Raw genomic sequence first — 23,344 nt, 5'->3', positions numbered from 1 at the left:
CAGGACGTGTCCTGGGTGGGAGGTGCCTGAACGCCATTTTGAGCCCCCTTGGTGCTGGGGAGGCTGGTTAAGTTTACGAGCCTCTGCAGCCTTTTCCAATCCTGTGCACTGGCCCTTCCATGCCAGCAGCAATGCACCTAGTCAGAAAGCTCTGGAGGAAAGACGCCTGAAAGCCGTCTTTGTAATTGTATCAGTATGTCGGGCCCAGGATGTTGATGGACGATTCACCTGAGGGGAATCAGTCGCAAGTGACTAGAGGCAGAGAGAGACGTGTAGATATTTCTTTTTCTATGGGGGGAGTGGGTCTCTGAGATTCTCCGCGAGGGGAGGCGATCTCTGGGATTCCCTGCAAGGGGAGTGGAACTGTGGCATTATCTGTGAGGGGAGCGGATCTGTGGGATTATCTGCGAGGGGAGTGGATCTGTGGGATTCCCTGCAAGGGGAGTGGAACTGTGGGATTATCTGCGAGGGGAGCGGAACTGTGGGATTATCCGCGAGGGGAGTGGATCTGTGGGATTAACCGCGAGGGGAGCGGAACTGTGGGATTATCCGCGAGGGGAGCGGATCTGTGGGATTCCCCGCGAGGGGAGTTGAACTGTGGGATTATCCGCGAGGGGAGTGGATCTGTGGGATTATCTGCGAGGGGAGCAGAACTGTGGGATTATCCGCGAGGGGAGTGGATCTGTGGGATTATCTGCGAGGGGAGCGGATCTGTGGGATTCCCTGCAAGGGGAGTGGAACTGTGGGATTATCTGCAAGGGGAGCGGAACTGTGGGATTATCCGCGAGGGGAGTGGATCTGTGGGATTATCTGCGAGGGGAGCGGATCTGTGGGATTCCCCGCGAGGGGAGTTGATCTGTGGGATTATCTGCGAGGGGAGCGGAACTGTGGGATTATCCGCGAGGGGAGCGGATCTGTGGGATTATCCGCGAGGGGAGCGGATCTGTGGGATTCCCCGCGAGGGGAGTTGATCTGTGGGATTCCCTGCGAGGGGAGTGGATCTCTGGGATTCCCTGTGAGGGGAGTGGATCTGTGGGATTCTCTGCGAGGGGAGTGGATCTCTGGGATTCCCTGCGAGGGGAGTGGATCTCTGGGATTCCCTGTGAGGGGAGTGGATCTGTGGGATTCCCTGCGAGGGGAGTGGATCTGTGGGATTCCCTGCGAGGGGAGTGGATCTGTGGGATTCTCTGCGAGGGGAGTGGATCTCTGGGATTCCCTGCGAGGGGAGTGGATCTGTGGGATTCCCTGCGAGGGGAGTGGATCTCTGGGATTCCCTATGAGGGGAGTGGATCTGTGGGATTCCCTGCGAGGGGAGTGGATCTGTGGGATTCCCTGTGAGGGGAGTGGATCTGTGGGATTCCCTGCGAGGGGAGTGCATCTGTGGGATTCCCTGCGAGGGGAGTGGATCTGTGGGATTCCCTGTGAGGGGAGTGGATCTGTGGGATTCCCCGCGAGGGGAGTTGATCTGTGGGATTCTCTGCGAGGGGAGTGGATCTGTGGGATTCCCTGCGAGGGGATGGCAGAGGCTGGATCATTATTTATTTATTGATTGGTGGGGTAGGTTTGAGGGGTTGAGTGGCCTACTCCTGTCCTTATTTGTCCTGATGGTGGCATGGAAATGGGGTTGAACATTGCCACAGTGTTAATGTCTCCAGGTCTGTGTCAATGTAGTCAACTCCCTCGATACTCACTGTTGATTCTGGATTGAGTGACCAACATCGAAAAATTCTTCACGGCTACTCATTTCCATACCAACATGTCTGATTGCACTCTCCTCAGCCTCCTCAAGTGCACTCCTCAACCTCCTCGACTGAACCCTTCTCAGCCTCCTCAACTGCACTCTCCTCAACCTCCTCGACTGCACCCTCCTCAACCTCCTCGACTGCACCCTCCTCAACCTCCTCGACTGCACTCTCCGCAACCTCTTCGACTGCACCCTCCTCAACCTCCTCGACTGCACTCTCCTCAACCTCCTCGACTGCACTCTCCTCAACCTCCTCGACTGCACTCTCCTCAACCTCGTCGACTGCACTCTCCTCAACCTCCTCGACTGCACTCTCCTCAACCTCCTCGACTTCACTCTCCGCAACCTCCTCGACTGCACTCTCCTCAACCTCCTCGACTGCACTCTCCTCAACCTCCTCGACTGCACTCTCCGCAACCTCTTTGACTGCACTCTCCTCAACCTCCTCGACTGCACTCTCCTCAACCTCCTCGACTTCACTCTCCGCAACCTCCTCGACTGCACCCTCCTCAACCTCCTCGACTGCACCCTCCTCAACCTCCTCGACTGCACCCTCCTCAACCTCCTCGACTGCACTCTCCGCAACCTCTTCGACTGCACTCTCCTCAACCTCCTCGACTGCACTCTCCTCAACCTCCTCGACTGCACTCTCTGCAACCTCTTTGACTGCATTCTCCTCAACCTCCTCGACTGCACTCTCCTCAACCTCCTCGACTGCACTCTCCTCAACCGCCTCGACTGCACCCTCCTCAACCTCTTCGACTGCACTCTCCTCAACCTCTTCGACTGCACCCTCCTCAACTGCCTCGACTGCACTCTCCTCAACCTCCTCGACTGCACCCTCCTCAACCTCCTCGACTGCACTAGCCTCAACCTCCTCGACTGCACCCTCCTCAACCTCTTCGACTGCACCCTCCTCAACCTCCTCGACGGCACTCTCCTCAACCTCCTCGACTGCACCCTCCTCAACCTCCTCGACTGCACTCTCCTCAACCTCTTCGACTGCACTCTCCTCAACCTCTTCGACTGCACCCTCCTCAACCTCTTCGACTGCACTCTCCTCAATCTCCTCGACTGCACTCCCCGCAACCTCTTTGACTGCACCCTCCTCAACCTCCTCGACTGCACTCTCCTCAACCTCCTCGACTGCACCCTCCTCAACCTCCTCGACTGCACTCTCTGCAACATCCTTGACTGCACTCTCCTCAACCTCCTCGACTGCACCCTCCTCAACCTCCTCGACTGCACCCTCCTCAACCTCCTCGACTGCACTCTCCGCAACCTCTTCGACTGCACTCTCCTCAACCTCCTCGACTGCACCCTCCTCAACCTCTTCGACTGCACTCTCCTCAACCTCCTCGACTGCACTCTCCGCAACCTCTTTGACTGCACTCTCCTCAACCTCTTTGACTGCACTCTCCTCAACCTCCTCGACTGCACCCTCCTCAACCTCCTCGACTGCACTCTCCGCAACCTCTTCGACTGCACTCTCCTCAACCTCGTCGACTGCACTCTCCTCAACCTCCTCGACTGCACTCTCCTCAACCTCCTCGACTGCACCCTCCTCAACCGCCTCAACTGCACTCTCCTCAACCTCCTCGACTGCACTAGCCTCAACCTCCTCGACTGCACCCTCCTCAACCTCTGCGACTGCACCCTCCTCAACCTCCTCGACTACACCCTCCTCAACCTCCTCAACTGCACTAGCCTCAACCTCCTCGACTGCACCCTCCTCAACCTCTTCGACTGCACCCTCCTCAACCTCCTCGACGGCACCCTCCTCAACCTCCTCGACGGCACTCTCCTCAACCTCCTCGACGGCACTCTCCTCAACCTCCTCTACTGCACTCTCCTCAACCTCCTCGACTTCACTCTCCGCAACCTCTTCGACTGCACTCTCCTCAACCTCTTCGACTGCACCCTCCTCAACCTCCTCGACTGCACCCTCCTCAACCTCCTCGACTGCACTAGCCTCAACCTCCTCGACTGCACTCTCCGCAACCTCTTCGACTGCACTCTCCTCAACCTCCACGACTGCACTCTCCTCAACCTCCTCGACTGCACTCTCCTCAACCTCCTCGACTTCACTCTCCGCAACCTCTTCGACTGCACTCTCCTCAACCTCTTCGACTGCACCCTCCTCAACCGCCTCGACTGCACTCTCCTCAACCTCCTCGACTGCACCCTCCTCAACCTCTTCGACTGCACTCTCCTCAATCTCCTCGACTGCACTCCCCGCAACCTCTTTGACTGCACCCTCCTCAACCTCCTCGACTGCACTCTCTGCAACATCCTCGACTGCACCCTCCTCAACCTCCTCGACTGCACCCTCCTCAACCTCCTCGACTGCACTCTCCGCAACCTCTTCGACTGCACTCTCCTCAACCTCCTCGACTGCACCCTCCTCAACCTCTTCGACTGCACTCTCCTCAACCTCCTCGACTGCACCCTCCTCAACCTCTTTGACTGCACTCTCCTCAACCTCTTTGACTGCACTCTCCTCAACCTCCTCGACTGCACCCTCCTCAACCGCCTCAACTGCACTCTCCTCAACCACCTCGACTGCACCCTCCTCAACCTCCTCGACTGCACTAGCCTCAACCTCCTCGACTGCACCCTCCTCAACCTCTTCGACTGCACCCTCCTCAACCTCCTCGACTGCACCCTCCTCAACCTCCTCGACTGCACTAGCCTCAACCTCCTCGACTGCACCCTCCTCAACCTCTTCGACTGCACCCTCCTCAACCTCCTCGACGGCACCCTCCTCAACCTCCTCGACGGCACTCTCCTCAACCTCCTCTACTGCACTCTCCTCAACCTCCTCGACTTCACTCTCCGCAACCTCTTCGACTGCACTCTCCTCAACCTCCTCGACTGCACCCTCCTCAACCTCCTCGACTGCACTAGCCTCAACCTCCTCGACTGCACTCTCCGCAACCTCTTCGACTGCACTCTCCTCAACCTCCTCGACTGCACCCTCCTCAACCTCCTCGACTGCACTCTCCTCAACCTCGTCGACTGCACTCTCCTCAACCTCTTCGACTGCACCCTCCTCAACCTCTTCGACTGCACTCTCCTCAATCTCCTCGACTGCACTCCCCGCAACCTCTTTGACTGCACCCTCCTCAACCTCCTCGACTGCACTCTCTGCAACATCCTCGACTGCACCCTCCTCAACCTCCTCGACTGCACCCTCCTCAACCTCCTCGACTGCACCCTCCTCAACCTCCTCGACTGCACTCTCCTCAACCTCCTCGACTGCACTCTCCTCAACCTCCTCGACTGCACCCTCCTCAACCTCCTCGACTGCACTCTCCTCAACCTCTTCGACTGCACTCTCCTCAACCTCCTCGACTGCACCCTCCTCAACCTCCTCGACTGCACTCTCCGCAACCTCTTCGACTGCACTCTCCTCAACCTCTTCGACTGCACCCTCCTCAACCGCCTCGACTGCACTCTCCTCAACCTCTTCGACTGCACCCTCCTCAACCGCCTCGACTGCACTCTCCGCAACTTCCTCGACTGCACTCTCCTCAACCTCCTCGACTGCACTCTCCTCAACCTCCTCGACGGCACCCTCCTCAACCTCCTCGACGGCACTCTCCTCAACCTCCTCTACTGCACTCTCCTCAACCTCCTCGACTGCACTCTCCGCAACCTCCTCGACGGCACCCTCCTCAACCTCCTCGACGGCACTCTCCTCAACCTCTTCGACTGCACCCTCCTCAACCTCCTCGACTGCACTCTCCTCAACCTCCTCGACTGCACCCTCCTCAACCTCTTCGACTGCACCCTCCTCAACCTCCTCGACGGCACTCTCCTCAACCTCCTCGACTGCACTCTCCTCAACCTCCTCGACTGCACTCTCCTCAACCTCGTCGACTGCACTCTCCTCAACCTCTTCGACTGCACCCTCCTCAACCTCTTCGACTGCACTCTCCTCAATCTCCTCGACTGCACTCCCCGCAACCTCTTTGACTGCACCCTCCTCAACCTCCTCGACTGCACTCTCTGCAACATCCTCGACTGCACCCTCCTCAACCTCCTCGACTGCACTCTCTGCAACATCCTCGACTGCACCCTCCTCAACCTCCTCGACTGCACCCTCCTCAACCTCCTCGACTGCACTCTCCGCAACCTCTTCGACTGCACTCTCCTCAACCTCCTCGACTGCACTCTCCTCAACCTCTTCGACTGCACTCTCCTCAACCTCCTCGACTGCACCCTCCTCAACCTCTTCGACTGCACTCTCCGCAACCTCCTCGACTGCACTCTCCTCAACCTCCTCGACTGCACTCTCCTCAACCTCCTCGACGGCACTCTCCTCAACCTCCTCGACTGCACTCTCCTCAACCTCCTCGACTGCACCCTCCTCAACCTCCTCGACTGCACTCTCCGCAACCTCTTCGACTGCACTCTCCTCAACCTCTTCGACTGCACCCTCCTCAACCTCCTCGACTGCACTAGCCTCAACCTCCTCGACTGCACCCTCCTCAACCTCTTCGACTGCACCCTCCTCAACCTCCTCGACTGCACTCTCCTCAACCTCCTCGACTGCACTCTCCTCAACCTCCTCGACGGCACCCTCCTCAACCTCCTCGACGGCACTCTCCTCAACCTCCTCGACTGCACTCTCCTCAACCTCCTCGACTGCACCCTCCTCAACCTCCTCGACTGCACTCTCCTCAACCTCTTCGACTGCACTCTCCTCAACCTCTTCGACTGCACCCTCCTCAACCTCTTCGACTGCACTCTCCTCAACCTCCTCGACTGCACTCTCCTCAACCTCCTCGACTGCACCCTCCTCAACCTCCTCGACGGCACTCTCCTCAACCTCCTCGACTGCACTCTCCTCAACCTCCTCTACTGCACTCTCCTCAACCTCCTCGACTGCACGATGTGGCTAAGCTCAGGATGGAGGAAGATGACCTCACATTTCAACCTCCAACCTGATGGCATGCAACTTCCAGTAATTACTTCACCCACAACCCCTTCTCTTTTCTTCATTCCTCGCTCTGGTCATCCTCTCACCTCATCTCCTCACCTGCCCATCACCTTCCTCAGGTACCCTTCCTTCTTCCCTTTCTTCCATGGTCCTCTGTCTTCTCCAATCAGATGCCTTCTTTTTCAGCCTTTTACATCTTCAACCTATCATCTCCCAGCTTCTTACATCATTCTCCCTAACCCACCTCCCCACCCTCCTTCCTGCTCACCTGGTCTCACCTATCACTTGCAAGCTTGTCCTGGCCCCCTCCTTCCTCCTTCCCAGAGGCTTCTGCCCCCTTCCTCTCTAGCCCTCACCACCTAGACCTCTAATGTTGACTGGCTATGGATGACCTGCTGAGCTCCCCCACCATTTTGATTTGTGTTGGTAAAGATTCCGCTTGGCACTTGGTTAGACTATAAGATATGGGAGCAGAAGTAGGCCATTTGGCCCATCGAGTCCGCCCCACCGTTCAATCATGGGTTGTTCAGTGAAGTCTGCGGACGTGGATGGAATAATGTACAAACGCAAGCTCCTGCTGTCCTACAGCAAAAATGCAGTTTAACCAACTGAGCAGTAGTCAACTGCACACGCTAACCTCCCCCTAAAATGTCCAGGAGGCTGCCGAGGAACTGTGCTGAGGGACAGCAATGCACATTTAAGCAAAGACATCTGTGAATAGATGTCAGGCTGATTTACATGCGTATGAACAAAGTACACTGGCCAGGATTTGCATTTTAATGAGTAGCCGTTTGGCATCTTCTCCCCTTCAGGCAAGGAACTTAGTGAGCCCCTGTCTTGACGGTTGGAGGGCACGTTGCCAGATGTTGCCTCGTAAATAAATCACTGACTGCTGTGCCGAAATTAACACACAGTGAAAAGATAATGAGGTTCTGACATCTGCACTGTTCTAACATTCACACCAAACAATGTCTCTGGGGATACTGTCCCCGCTTCACCCTGGGAAGCAGGTGAGATGCTGGCAAATTTAACTTTATTAGGAATCACTACTTATTTTTTGCTGTACAAAGATGGAGACGATTTGCTGTTTAATTGGTAAGTTGGTTTATTATTGTGATGTGAAGTGAAAAGCTGTCTTTTGCCTGCAGCTCATTTTATCACAGTACATTGAAAAGTGGGAGCACAGAGTTACAGCAACAGAGAAAGTGCAGTGCAGGCAGACAGTGAGGCGAGAGGCCATGACGAGATTGGTTGTGAGGTCAAGAGTCCAGCTTCTTGCGCCAGTGGGACGAACGTTGATCTTGGGTCTGGTGGTGCGTGTATTCAGGCTTTTGTACCTACTGCCCACGCAGATGGGGGAGGAGGGAGACTCCGGGGCGGCTGGAGTCATTCATTATGTTGGCTGCTTTATTGAGGCAGTGAAGAGTGTGGGCAGAGTTCTCGGAGAGGAAATTAGTTTCAGTGACATGCTGCGCTCTATCCACAACTCTCTGCCATTCCTTGCCGTCACGTGAGGGCAGAACAGATGCCGTACAAAGCCAAGGTGCATCCTGATAGGATGCTTCCTCCTGTGCCGCAATAAAATTTGCCGAATATCAAAAGGAGAACGCACCGCATCTCTTCAGCCTCCACAGGAAGTTGAGATGCTAATGAGCTTTCTTGGCCTTTGCATCGATCGGTCCGACCAGGACAGACTCAGTGGGACCAGGACGGGCTCGGTGAGACCAGGACAGACTCGTTGGGACCAGGACAGACTCGGTGGGACCAGGACAGACTCGGTTGGACCAGGACAGACTCGGTGAGACCAGGACAGACTCGGTGAGACCAGGACAGACTCGGTGGGACCAGGACAGACTCGGTTGGACCAGGACAGACTCGGTGAGACCAGGACAGACTCGTTGGGACCAGGACAGACTCGGTGGGACCAGGACAGACTCGGTGGGACCAGGACAGACTCGGTGAGACCAGGACAGGCTCGGTGAGACCAGGACAGACTCAGTGAGACCAGGACAGACTCGGTGAGACCAGGACAGGCTCGGTGGGACCAGGACAGACTCGGTGGGACCAGGACAGACTCAGTGGGACCAGGACAGACTCGGTGAGACCAGGACAGACTCAGTGAGACCAGGACAGACTCGGTGGGACCAGGACAGACTCAGTGGGACCAGGACAGACTCGGTGAGACCAGGACAGACTCGGTGAGACCAGGACAGGCTCGGTGAGACCAGGACAGACTCGGTGAGACCAGGACAGGCTCGGTGGGACCAGGACAGACTCGGTGAGACCAGGACAGGCTCGGTGAGACCAGGACAGGCTCGGTGAGACCAGGACAGGCTCTTGGTGATGTTCATTCCCTAGGAACCTGAGGCTCTGAACCCGCTTGACCTTGGCATGGTTGGTGTAAACAGGAGTATGTGCACTGTCCCACTTTCTGAAGTTTATGGCTAGTTCTGTTGTTGTCATTACACCAGGTCACTGGACTCTCTGTCTCCTTCCTGTATGCTGACTCATTGTTATTTGAGTTATGGCATCATCTGCAAATACAGAGCACAGAATGTTAGAGCCCTTTGACCTATAATGTTGTGCAGACTCCGAGATCAATCTCACCTCCTTTCTGTGCTGTGTAACTCTGCAGCTGTAATATCATAGAACATAGACCAGTATAGTACAGGAACAGGCCATTCAGCCCACAATGCTGTGCTGAACCAATTAAATTAGTAACCAAATGGCCAACTCAACTAAACCCGTCTCCCTACACAATGTCCACATCCTTCCATTCCCCTCACCTCCACGAGCCGATTTATAGAAGATGGATTCGGTATTCCACCTAGGCCTCCGCAGCCTGGGGCCCATGGGCCCCTTTGTTAAGTGCAGGAGTCGGTGGCATAAAAAAGGTTGGAACCCCTGCACGATGCAGCAGGATGTAAAAGTAGTACAGCCTGTAGATGAGGCAGAATATAGCCAGACGGTGGTGAGTGTACAGGGAGGGGATACTGCCTTCGAGGCAGCCTGTCTTCTCTGCTCTTGAACTGCTTCTGGACTCGGTGCTGAAGGGAAGCAGCTGCAACATTCTGCTTTAAGACTCGTGGACTATCTGCAAAGCAAAAAATGTGCAGTTCAAGCAGAATCTGTGGGAGGAATGAAATTGACGATGTTTTGGGTTGAAACCCTGCTTCGACCTGACCGCTACTCACCCCACCAAGCGGTTCAACCGGCCGAGCTCCTCCGGCAGGTTGCTGCATCTGCAGATTCTCCTACCTCTGGACTCTGGCATGTGCTAAGTGAGTTTTTTCCCAGTCAGTATTTATTGCCAAATACAAGCACACATATCGAAGCTTCACTTTATTTCCCACGTCAAAACGTGTCGCTGCGTCACTAACAAAGCAGCTCGGGGATGTGCTGTGGGCCGCCCACAGGTTGTCGCTGGGTTTCATGGCCACAACTCACTAACATTAACCTGGACGTCTTTTGGAATGTGGGAGAAAACCAGAGCACTTGGAGGAAACCCACGCGCTCACAGGGAGGGCTTATGAATTATTTACGGACAGCGGTGGAGCTGAACCTTGCTCGCTGGTGCTGCTGTTGTGTTACACTAACCCCTATGTTATCATAATAGTGTTATGTTGTAGTGCTGCCGTGCCACATTTTAGCAGGCAACAGTAAACTATAAGGCAAAGTGCTGTGTCAGACAGGTATAAACATACAGTAGGATACTGGATGGGAACTCTGATTCCTCTCGGGAGGTGGGTGTGTGTGCTGGTTTAACAACTTTGCTTAAAATGTCCCTGGAGTGTGTTTGTGCCTCACTCTCGTCTCAGTAGAGGAACTGATTGGCCTTTGTCACTTTGTTACTGCTCCCCAACTTTTCAACTCGATCTCTCAGTCTCCATCTCTGGAGGCAGACCGTCCACTGACATCTTCTATAAACCCACTGACTCCCATAACTACCTCGACTATACCTCTTCCCACCCTGCCAAATGTAAAAATGCTACTTCCTATTCCCAGTTCCTCCGTCTCCGCTGCATCTGCTCCTAGGATGAGGCTTTCCATTCCAGGACATCCCAAATGTCTCCTTTCTTTAAGAATCATGGTTTCCCTTCTGCCGTTATCAAAGATGCCCTCACCCGCATCTCCTCCATTTCCCACACTTCGGCCCTCACCCCATCCTCCTGTCACCACAACAGGGACCGTGTTCCCCTTGTCCTCACCTATCACCCCACCAGCCTCCGGATCCAGCATATTATCCTCCGCAACTTCCGTCACCTTCAACAGGACCCCACCACTAAGCACATCTTTCCCTCTCTACCCCTCTCTGCTTTTCGCAGGGATCGTTCCCTCCGTGACTGCCTGGTCCACACGTCCCTCCCCACAGATCTCCCACCCGACACTTATCCCTGCAAGCGTTAAGTGCTACACCTCTCCCCACACCTCCCCCCTTAGCACCATTCAGGGCCCCAAACAGTCCTTCCAGGTGAGGCAACACTTCACTTGTGAGTCTGTTGGGGTCATCTATTGCATCCGGTGCTCCCAGTGCGGCCTCCTCTACATCGGCGAGACCCGACGCAGATTGGGGGATCGCTTCGTCGAGCACCTCCGCTCCGTCCGCCACAACAGACAGGATCTCCCGGTTGCCACCCACTTCAACTCTGCTTCACATTCCCATTCAGATATGTCCATACATGGCCTCCTCTACTGCCATGATGAGGCCAAACTCAGGTTGGAGGAACAACACCTCATATACCGTCTGGGTAGTCTCCAGCCCCTTGGTATAAACATTGAATTCTCCGACTTCTGGTAATTCCCTCCCTCTCCCTTCCCCCACCCCAGTTTCACTCTGTCTCCTCCTCTAGCTTCCTATCACCTCTCATGAGTCTGCCTTCTTCTACTACCCAGAGTGCTTTCCCCTTAGATTCCTTCTTCACTTCTCCGGCCTATCCCCTCCCTGCTTCCCCTCCCCCACCCCTTGATCTTTCCTCTGATTGGTTTTCCACCCTCCCCCCACCTTCCTGCCCCCTCCTCCTTCAGTTCTGATGAAGGGTCTCGGCCTGAAACGTTGACTGCTCATTTCCACGGATGATGCCCGACCTGCTGAGTTCCTCCAGTGTGTTTGTACGTGTTGATTTGACCCCAGCATCTGAAGTGTACTTTGTCACTGATGTTCCAGTGGAGTGCTGTGGCTATCTAACTGTTACTCGCTGAGACAGTAAAATGTACTTTAACGGTCACCGTCTGACCAAGGTGCCAATAAAAATGTTGTTTGCTTGGGAAATATCTGAACCCCAGCAACCCTCGGCCCCCAGAGCACAGAACCAAAGGAAACACCAAGATTCACGCTGAGAGATTGTTTTTGCACTAAATTGCAGAGGTACTCAATGGTTGAAAGAGAAGGGCTTATTCAAACCAGGTGATTTGTAGACCATAAAGTGTTTATCATTGACAAATAGTTACTGTTGTAATGTTGAGGGCCTGATATTTTCCCATAAACAGCAATAGGTTAACAACCAAGTAATCATTAATTGTGAGCGAAACAGAGCAATAAGAGGCCTATTTGTGTGTTGGGTAGGGGTGGAATGGGAGGGAGGAAAGTGGTTAGTTTTGTTGATGCCCTGTTGTTGCTTGTGGTTTTTCTGGGCATTGTGGGCATGTTGTACTTGTGCCAACACTTGTGGGCTGTCCCCAGGTAACCCATCCTTAGGTTATGTTGGTTGTTACCACAAGCAAGGTTTTTCACTTACGTTTCGATGTGCATGTGATAAATAAATGGATCTTAAATCTGAAAAACAAACTGCTAGAAGAACTCAGCATATTAGGCAGCATCTGTGGAGGTAAAGCGATGTTTGTTGTCTCTCTGGTCAAGATCCTGCATCAGGTCTGACCGGCTCTGAAGCATCCACCTTCATGCAGTGAAATGCATCTCTTGTGTTAACAACCAACACAGTCTGAGCAGGTGTTGGGGGCCGCCCACAAGTCTCGATGAAGCAGGACAGATCCCCCTTCTGCCTCCACAGATCAAGTTCAGGTTTATAATCATTGGACCGTACACACGTATAACACCAAATGAAACAATGTTCCTCCTGACCAAAGTGCACACATTGGTACATATAACTCACACACAACACATACAGTGATGTTACCACAATAGTAAAATATGTTGGAGATTGATGTTTGACAGCAACTGTCTGATGAGCTGAGCACCTCCAGCAGTCTGCTTTCTCGTTCTTGATTCCAATGTCTCTACTCTCTTGTGTCTCGTGAATTGCTAATCAGGAAATCGATACGATTGAGGGGATTTCCCTTAGCACAGTCCTAGATTGTCTGCCAAGAATTTTGCACTCAAATTTCTGTGGTGGAAGATTAAAGCAGGAACTGTGGATTCACTTCCTTTTTATCTGTGGTGAGGTTTAATTCACACTGTCAGCACAACCCTTCAGTAAACGTGGCCATTGATGAGACACTAACAAGAACTTGCTTCACAATAACTCTCCAGCAGTGTGGCAGCCTCCTCTCTGCCAGTAGTTATTAGCCTCAGAGTCTAAGGACTGGGGTGAAGTGAAATTGCCAGCTTTCTGCATCATGTTTATTGCAAATACTATGCTGAGTATTCCTCCTCCCGACGTACTGTGCACTTTTCTCTAAGCAACCCTGCAGTGTTGCAATTGTGCCTCATCAAGAAAGAATTAATGCATATTTACACAGTCGATGTTTCAGGCTGAGTCTCTTTGTCAGGCCTCATTCCTGACCTCAGCCAAAATGTTGACATAAACAGAGATACATAAACCATTCTGTGAGGGCGTACAGGAGTGAGATATGCCTGCTAGTGGAGTGGTGTCACAGCAACAACCTGGCACTCATCGTCAGTAAGACCAAAGAGCTGATTGTGGACTTCAGGAAGGGTAAGACGAGGGAACACACACCAATCCTCACAGAGGGATCAGAATTGGAGAGAATAAACAATTTCAAGTTCCTGGGTGTCAAGATCTCTGAGGGTCTAACCTGTGAAGACCCACCCCTCTGCGTTCAAGTAAATGAAAGAGAAAAGAAACGCAGTTGCTGAAAACCTGAAATAAAATCAGAAAGTACTGGAAGCACTCAGCAGGTCGGTCGGTATCTGTGGAGAGAGAAAAACAGATTAAGTGTTTCAGGTTTCTGTTCTGGTTATTGGTCGATTATTGTCATATATACGGAGACACAGCGAAAAACCTGGCTTTGCTTGCTATCGAAACAGATCATTTCATTACTCAGAATCAGAATGAGGTTTATTATCACTGGCAAATATCATGCAATGTGTTGTTTTGTGGCAGCAGTACAGTGAAGACATACAAATACTCTAAGATGCAAAACAAGAGTGTAAAAGATGGATAGTGATTGTGTTCATGGGTTCACAGACTGTTCTGATGGTAGAGGGGAAGAAAGTGTTCCTAAAACACTGAGTGTGGCCATTCGGGCTCCTGTATCTCTCTCGTGATGGTAGAAATGAGAAGAGGGCATGTCCTGGATGGTGTGGGTCCTTAATGATGGATGCTGCCTCGTTGAGGCAACACCTCTTGAGGATGTCCTCGATGATGGTGATGGAGCTGGCTGAACCTGCAACCCTTCGCAGCCTCTTGTGATCCCATGCGTTGGAGCCTCCATGTCAGGTGTTGAAGCAGCCGGTCAGAATGGGGGCCCGCCTCGTCAAGCACCTTCGCTCCATCTGAACAAACAGGGTTTTCCGATGGCCAGTCATTTAAAATCCAATCCCCATTCCTGATCTGATATGTCGGTCTGCCGCGTCCTCTGCTGCCACGCAGAGGCCACTGTCAGGTTGGAGTTATTCTGTCCGGGTAAACTCCAGCCTGAGGGCATAACATCGAGCTCTCCAACTTCCAAAAAATTCTGCCCCCCCTCCCCTACTCTGGGCCCCCCTTATTTCTTCTTCGTTCCTCTCCTCGTGTGCCTCCTCTCCCGTGGTCCACCTTCCTCCTAACAGATTTCTTCTTCAGTCCTCGACCTTTTCTACCTATCACCTTTCTTGCTTGTACTCTATCCCCTCCCCTCACATTCTGGCAGCTCCCCCCTTCCTTTCCAGTCCTGATGAAAGGTCTTGGCCTGAAACGCTGACTGTTCATTCCTCTCCATACCTGCTGAGTTCCTCCAGCATTTTGCGTGTGATGCTCTCCACGGTACATCTGTAGAAATTTGTTCAGAGTTTTTGGTGACGTACCAAACCTCCTCGAACTCCTAATGAAATACAGCCATTACTGAAGTGAAGTGAAATCTGTTGTTTTGTAATGACATAATGTAAGAAAAATAGAGAGTTATGGGTGGTAGGAGGGAAGAGTTAGATCGATCGTGGAGTAGGTTAGAAGATTGGCACAACATTGTGGGCCGAATGGCCTGTACTGTGCTGTACTGCTCGATGTTTTGTTTCAAAGTTCAAAGTAAATTTAATGGCAAAGTATGTAGACAACCCTGAGATACATCTTCTTGCAGATATTCTCCATAAATTCATAATAGAATAATAACCATAATAGAATCGATGAAAGAGTGCACCAACTTCAACCAGTGTGCAAAAAACACAGACTGTGCCAGTACAAAAATAAATTAAAAAGAATTAGCATAAATTACAAAAAATATAAATAATGTGAAAATGTTATAACAAGGTTCATGGACTGTTCGGAAAATTATGTTCAGAAGACTTGATTAACATTAAAACTCTGTTCTGATTAAAGAATAAAACATTTAATTATCCATCTCATTCAATTAACAGCAACATTTTGGCGACAACACTACTGGTGTGCTGTAAAGTAATCATCACATCCCTGTACCTTGATGCTGTACGGCTGCATCCCATCTCCCTGTTGTCGAATCTTAATGGTGGTTCCCAGTTACCGTGTTAGCTCAAGCTAGTTCCCTGCTTATTTACCCTTTCTATTGCAACCTTTCACCAAGGTAAAACATCAGCCAGGATCTGGCAAATAAATAGTGCAAAGATCCTGCTGAAGGGTTTGGCCTGAAACGTCGGCTGTTCACTCTTTTCCACAGATGCTGCCTGGCCTGCTGAGTTCCTCCGCCATTTTGTGTGTGTTGCTCGGATTTCCAACATCTGCAGATCTTCTCTCGCTTGTGGAAGGAGTGACATGGTAGTGTTTCACGGGTTCACGGATCTGATGGTGGAGAGGACAATTTCACGGGTTCATGGGTCTGATGGTAGATAGGACGATTTCAGAATCAGAATTAGATTACTTTACACTGACGTATGTAAACACACAGTGGCTGCTTTATTAGGCACCTCTTCTACCCAGTGAAGAGGCCCCTGAGTGTACATATGTTTGTGCTGATGTAGACCATTCACTTCGAAGTTCAACGTTTTGTGCATTCAGAGATGCTCTCTCGCACACCACTGTTGTACCGTGTAGTTATTTGAGTTACTGGCATCTTCCTGTCAGCGTGAAGTCTGGCCATTCTCCTCGGACTGCTCTCATTAACAAGGCTTGCTAGATGTTTCTTTGGTTTTTGCACCATTCTCTGTAAACTCCAGATCCCAGCTGATCAGCAGTTTCTGAGATACTCAGACCACCCCATCTGGCACCAACAATCACCCCGTGGTCAAAGTCATTTAGATCACATTTCTTCCCCATTCTGATGTTTGGTCTGAACAACTGAACCTCTTGACTATGTCCGCATGCTTTCATGTATTGAGTTGCTGCCACATGATCGGCTGATTAGATATTTGCATTAACGAGCAAGTATATATCATCATTATTATGTGCCATGTCATATGACGTGAGCTATCATGGTCCCATGACCATGATTGCCCTTGACAAATTTTTCTACAGAAGTGGTTTGCTGTTGCCTGTTTCTGGGTAGTGTCTTTACAAGATGGGTGACCCCAGCCATTGTCAATAATCTTCAGAGACTCATGCTGATGCTGACATCACATAACCAGGACTTGTGATCTGCACCGGCTGTTCATACGACCATCCACCACCTGCTCCCAGGACTTCATGTGACCTTAATCGGGGGCTAAGCAGGTGCCACACCTTGCCCAAGGGTGACCTGCAGGCTAGTGGTGGGAAGGAGCACCTCACACCTCCTCTGTATCTCCACCCCACCACCCCATCCCAGGTGTACAGTTGTACTTAATAAAGTGGCCACTGAGAGGAAATATTAGTTCAAAAAGAGAGCGAAACTAGTGAGGTGGTATTCTTGGATTCATGAACTGATGGTGTCAGGGAAAAACACCCCAGAATCAGGTTTAACTGATGTATTCATGAAATACATAAAATACACTATACATTACAATAGGAAACTTAAGTAATGCACAAATAGCTCAAAACTAGTGAGGTAGTGTTCATGGGCATTCAGAAACCTGTTGCTAGAAGGGAAGAAGCTGTTCCTAAAACATTGGGTCTGTGTCTTCAGGCTCCTGTACCTCCTCCCCGATGGTCGTAATGAGAAGAGGGCTTGTCCTTGTGGTGTGGGACCTTAATGGTGGACACCGCCATCCGGAGGGGTCGTCTTTTGCAGCTGTCCTCGGGCCTGGGCAGGCTAGTTCCCCCGATGGAGCTGGCTGGGTTCATGGTCCTGTGCAGCTTTTTCCAGTCCTGTGCAGTGGTGGCTCCGTACCAGAGCTGTAACCAGTTGGAATGCTGTCCACGGTAAATCTGCAGGGAAGAAGCCGCTCCTGAATTGTCGAGTGTGGCCCTTCAGCCTTCCTGATGCTAGAAACGAGAGTGATAACTGCAGCAACACTGCAAATGTTTGCAGAGTCAGGCACCAAGCTGAGGTTCTCCCCTCCCTTCAGGAACCGCCTCTGCTGTGTTAGGACAGAACTTTGCTGCATTTTCAGTTTAGGGCAAGTTGAGGCGGGTATGTCAGGCACTACAGAAATGCATGCTTTCTATATCTTCTCCCAGTTGTGTGAGTGATAGGAACTGGACAACAAGCACTTTAATGCTTCTCCAGCATTCTTGACTTTCTGTGGGCAGTTCATTGTAGAGGATAAGGTGGTGAAAAATCTTACTGTCTGAAAATGTATTGAGAGTAGTTTCCTGGCTCCCCGCCCCCGGGGATGACGAAGTGACCTTGAAGATGTAATAAAGCCGTCAGCCATCAGTGGCATTAAAATATCATCCTATTCCCATCAATCATTCCCTGGGCACGCACAGCGAGCGGTCAGCAATTGTATTGATGATTGTGTTGTTCCTCTGAGAGGTCTGTGCTGCAGTACGTTGTCACTGTGGTTTTATCTTCATTTGGTGCCTCATTGTGCAAATTGGACAATGCACAGAGGTTGCAGCTCATTAATGAGTTCGGGTAGCCACTAAAGTGAAGTTTATTTGGGAGCCAAAGGGTTGAGACTTTATTAATGGCAACGTTAGAGGCTTCACAGAATGGAGAACAGTACGTCTGTGCCAAGCATGATGCCAAATTAAGCTACATCTGTTTGGCATGCCATCTCCCTCCTTTCCTGCATATTCTAAAGCAGGGGTTCCCAACCTTTTTTATGCCCTGGACCCCGGCCATTAACCGAGGGGTCCATGGACCCCAGGTTGGAAATCCCTGCTCTAATGTCTTTTCAATGTCACTATTTTATCCTCTTCCAGTGACAGCCCTGGCAGTCAACTCTCACACTCTCTGTGTATGTATAACAAATACACTAGCCCTCACTTCTCTAAACTTCCCTTTCATCTGAACTCAGAGGAAGGGTTGGAGTAGGCTATTACCAGGCTAGAATAGAGGGACATGGACAATGTGCAGGCAGACGGAATTAGTTAAATTGTCACTGTGCTCAGCACAGACATGATGGGCCAAATGGCCTCACCTGTGCTCTGCCTTTTGACAGAAGCTTTGTACAGAGGAGCTGATGCTGTCAATTTTGCCTACGCCCCTTGGGTAAATTATAATTTGTGTGTAGATTATGTTTATTCTTGTGAATGTGGTGTCTCTGACGCTATGTCCCTGTGATATTGCTGCAGGTTATATATTGCGCCTGTGCCTATATACTCTTGCAGATATGACAATAATTGTGGCTTATTGATGTTGATGCGGTAGGCTGGAGAACTGAAATTCAGTGTGAGGGTTGGTCCAGTCTGTGTGTCATAAGAAGGCTTCCGTTGCTATAGCGACCGAGCTGTGTTTCCCTTAGCAATTTGCCCAGCTCATCTGGTGGCAAAGCCCCGTTATAAGTTATCTTTGTGTAGCACCTTTCACATCCATGGCAATTACTGATCTTTCTCTGCTTTACTTCTACCGTAAGTAGGCGTCTGCGGGAATGGAGGATAATGGTCTCAGCCCGAAACGTCAAGTGTTCATTCCAGTCCATAGGTGCTGCCTGACTTGTTGAGTTTCTCCGTGTTCTGTGTGTGTGGTAAAAGAGGATTGAAATGACAGTGTGAGGTTATCCACAGCAGCTGATTATCTGCAAAATGATCACCCAATCTGATCCCACTTTTTAAACTGAATCCTGATTCCAAATTGCATAGATGAGGTAGTGAAGACACAGGTTTATTTGAATTAAACATTATGCCTTTAATTTGAGTTTCTGGTTAACGTCTTGGTTATCTTGCAGCGAGGGGGTGGAAGTAACTTAGGAAATGAAAACATAAAGCAAAAAGATGCCAGCTGAAGTTCTGTAGTCTAAAAATAGTTTGCCAATGTGTAAAGTGGTATGAGATCTAAATTTAATATCCTTATGGTTTCAGATTAGTGTTAATACTCTAGCATATCTACACCGGTGTGTCCCCATTACACATTTACACCAGAGTGTACCCGTTACACATTTACACCAGTGTGTACCTGGTATGTGTTTATACTGGTGTGCACCCAGTACATATTTACATATTTACCCCAGCACATCCTTTGGGTGAGTTGGCTGTTAATGCAAATGGTACATTTCACTGTGTGTTTTTATGTACCCTTGATAAATTAAGCTGAATCTGATCTGTGTGTGAGGGAGAGGACATTCAGAACGCTGGATATACGGTGTTAGTTCAGAGGGAGTAAGACTTTCTTCACTGGACCATAGTAGAATGAGGGGTGACATGATACCAGGAGAGGCATTAACAGGGTGCAGGTGCACAATCTTTTTCCCAAGAATGGGAGTATCAAGAAAACAAGGCAAAGGTTAAAAGGTGAGAGGGGAAAGATTTCAAAATTCAAGATTATTTAATGTCAGCCTTCAGTACAAAAGTGTAAAGGAGAATGGAATGATTGTTCTCTGGATTTGATTCAGCATAAAGTACACATTAAGCATAAAAATTCAATAAATATAAATATAAATGCAAACACACGAAATTCTGCAGGTGCTGGAAATCTAAAACAATTCGTACAAAATGCTGGAAGAGCTCAGCAGGCCAGGCAGCGTCTATGGAGGGGAATAAACAGTCGAAGTTTTGGACTGAAAGGAAGAGGGAAGATGCCAGAATAAAAAGATGAGGGGAAAAGGATGGAGGGACAGCTAGAAACTGCTAGGTGAATGATGCACCATCAATAACTCACACTGAGACGTAGGCGAGATATCGGCTTTTATTGACTGGAAGAAGGAACCAGGAGTGAGTGTCTATCATACAAGGTCCTGGAGAATGAGGCCGATCTTCAGGCCGCAGGTCTCCTTTATACAGGGGCCTGTGGGAGGAGCCACAGGAGCAGTCAGCAGGGGCGTGTCCCAACAGGCACATAGTTCACCACAGTGAAGCCAGTTGGGTGGGAAAGGTAAAGGAGAGTGGATGTGGGAGAAAGGGAACGAGGAAGGGGCCCAGGGGAAGTGATAAACAGGTGAGAAGGTAAGAGACCAGTGAAGGGAATAGAAGAAGAGGGGATGGGAGATAGTTTTTCACTGGAAGGAGAAATCGATATCCATGCCGTCAGGTTGGAGGCCACTCAGGTAGAGTATAAGGAGCTGCGTATAGTCTTGGCACAAGAGGAGGCCTTAGACCAGGGGTCGGCAACGTTTACCACGGGGAGCCGCGGGTTGCCTTAGACCAATGTGATGGGACGGGATTGTGGATTGGAATGAAAATGTTTGGACACCGGGAAGTTCTGCTTTCGGCGGACGGAGTGGAGGTGTTCAATGGAACGGCACCCCCCCCCCCCCCCCCCACAATTTCAGATGGGTCTCACCAATGTAGAGGAGGCTGCATCAGGAACACTAGATAAAAGCAGTCCTATAAAACACAATGTACTGTTGATTGTGGCCGTATGTACATAATATTTAGCTTTTATACATAAACTGATAGTGCTATATGTACATGAAATGACTGAGGAGTACCTGTACATGACAGGAAGTGATAAAGTGACTCGGCAAGAGGAACTCTTCTCAGTATCAGTAGCACAGTAAGTGTGTCAGTGTGGGTGTAAACACAAAGTGACAGTGAGTGTCAGTGTGGGTGTAAACACAAAGTGACAGTGAGTGTGTCAGTGTGGGTGTAAGCACAAAGTGACAGTGAGTGTGTCCATGTGGGTGTAAACACAAAGTGACAGTGAGTGTGTCCGTGTGGGTGTGAGGTGTGGGTGTAAGCATAAAGTGACAGTGTGGGTGTAAACATGAAGTGACAGTGTCAGTGTAGGTATAAGCACAAAGTGACAGTGAGTGTGTCAGTGTGGGTGTAAGCACAAAGTGACAGTGAGTGTGTCCGTGTGGGTGTGAGGTGTGGGTATAAGCACAAAGTGACAGTGAGCGTGTCAGTGTGGGTGTAAGCACAAAGTGACAGTGAGTGTGTCCGTGTGGGTGTGAGGTGTGGGTGTAAGCACAAAGTGACAGTGAGTGTGTCAGTGTGGGTGTAAACATGAAGTGACAGTGAGTGTCAGTGTGGGTGTAAACACAAAGTGACAGTGAGTGTCAGTGTGGGTGTGAGGTGTGGGTGTAAGCACAAAGTGACAGTGAGCGTGTCAGTGTGGGTGTAAGCACAAAGTGACAGTGTATGGGGGGGATGGATAGGATTCAGAGGAGTCTGGGGGTCAGTCTGTACCTAGGAGGTGGCCTGTGCACGGAGTGAGCTGCCAGAGGAAGTGGCTGAGGAAGGTACAAACACAACATTTAAATGACAGTTGGAGTGGCCCATGGACAAAAATGGTTTAGAAGAACATGGAACAGATGTGGGGAAATGGGACAAGGTGGGAATCGTGGTTGGTTTGGACTAGATTTGGCTGAGGGCCTTATGGGATGAGGGACAATAACTCGGCCATGTTGGAATGGTGGAGCAGACTCAATGGGACAGATGGTCTACATCTGCTCCTGTGTCTTATGGAATGCAAGGGGATTACCATTTCACGAGGAATATTTGTCTTTCTGGATGGTGGGAGGAGGGAAGTAGGAGCCTGGTGTTACACTGCCTTTGGTTGCCATGGGAATGTGAGTGAGTTTCAGTGGAGGTGGAGGAGTGAGCCAGACAGAATGCTGAAGGGGGTGCAATGTGGTAATGTCCCTTTAAGTATGGTAGTGATGCTGTGATTAAAAAAAATAGTTCTTAAATTAAGTAGGGATTTCCAATCGCAGAGCTGTGCTAAAGGGTATAAGCAACATGCACCTAATTACTGGATTTTAACCTTGTTTTCCGATAGAGGCTTGTAATGATTTTGAAAGTGTAAACTCAATATATATCCTCCATGGGAGAAAGTATTTACACAAAATCTCTGCATTTTAATAAGATTTCTCGATTTGCTGATTGCTTGTAGAGTATTACTGTGTCCGGACCTGGGGGATTTCTGCCGTGCTACAGTGCGAGCTTCATACAAAAACAGGCAAACAGCACTCTGGACTTTGCCTGCCGTGCCCTGCTTGTGGAGAGTGATAAGTGTGGTGTCGTTGTGGGGCGTGGGGGGGAGCCGACTGGAGTTTGTCCAGTGTGCTCCTGCTTTCTGTCACCTGACAGAGACAGGAAGATGGTGGTTCAGGTGTCTCACCCGGCCAGGTTCGAGTCCAGCTGGGCACGTGCCAAGTTTGTCTGCCTGAGTACTTTATGAGAGTCATGATACCTTTTCCTAGTATTGGCCCAGGTCTCCTGTGTTCTTGATCAATGTACCAGGTGTGAATAAAGCACACAGGAAATGGGAGAGGCAAACTATTCGGCCCTTCCTACCTGCTTCGCCCTTTAACAAGATCATGATTAATCTTGTGCATCATTCCACTTACCTGCTTCATCTCCGTATCCCATGATTTCCTTAACATCCAGAAGCCTTTCGGATATGCTCAGAATGTAAAACTCTCTCACGTGGAAAATTTCAACCATTTGCTGCACTTTGGATAATGAAATTCCTTCTAATTTCTGCCCTGGGGGGTCCTGTCCTTATTTCTGCCTGGGTGGGGGGGTCCTACCATTTGTTTTGAGACAGTGGCCTTTGTTTTCTAGATATCCCAGCCTGAGGAAACACTAACTCTGCACCCACCCTGTCACGTCACGCAACAGGGCTTTGAAAATAGTTTGACTACTCTTTTCCAGTTTCTCTGTAAGTAATAGTGAGTGGGCTCGGATTGAGTGCGGTCACCTTGGGTTTTGTTTTATTTTTGCATGTATTCTCCAGTGGGGATCGGACCCCAGTTTACTCCCTTTGGTACAGGTGCATTCCTCATTGACTCTCAACACCTCTCTCCCTTTAACTGGAGCTTAGACTTCTTGGCACAAAGACCACAGACGGTCCATTTTGGCAGCAATATCTCTAGCTCCGTCACTCCG

At 50.5% G+C, this 23,344-nt stretch overlaps 2 protein-coding genes across 6 annotated transcripts in view; one reads left to right on the top strand and one right to left on the bottom strand.

Annotated features, from left to right (window-relative positions):
- Positions 1–23,344, top strand: part of LOC132379315 (semaphorin-4G-like) — a 232,914-nt gene that overhangs the window by 27,567 nt on the left and 182,003 nt on the right. The window lies entirely within an intron of this gene.
- Positions 1,774–22,812, bottom strand: LOC132379799 (neurofilament medium polypeptide-like). The gene is made up of 4 exons (XM_059948083.1): positions 22,804–22,812; positions 6,267–6,647; positions 5,115–5,738; positions 1,774–4,946 (listed from the first exon to the last, which is right to left on the bottom strand). The coding sequence occupies exons 1-4, from the start codon at positions 22,810–22,812 to the stop codon at positions 1,785–1,787; spliced, it is 4,176 nt and encodes a 1,391-aa protein (XP_059804066.1). The 3' UTR covers positions 1,774–1,784.

This window comes from Hypanus sabinus, chromosome 22 (assembly GCF_030144855.1).
Source record: "Hypanus sabinus isolate sHypSab1 chromosome 22, sHypSab1.hap1, whole genome shotgun sequence".
Taxonomy (NCBI): Eukaryota; Metazoa; Chordata; class Chondrichthyes; order Myliobatiformes; family Dasyatidae; genus Hypanus; species Hypanus sabinus.
This window is presented reverse-complemented; position numbering and strand designations above follow the sequence as displayed.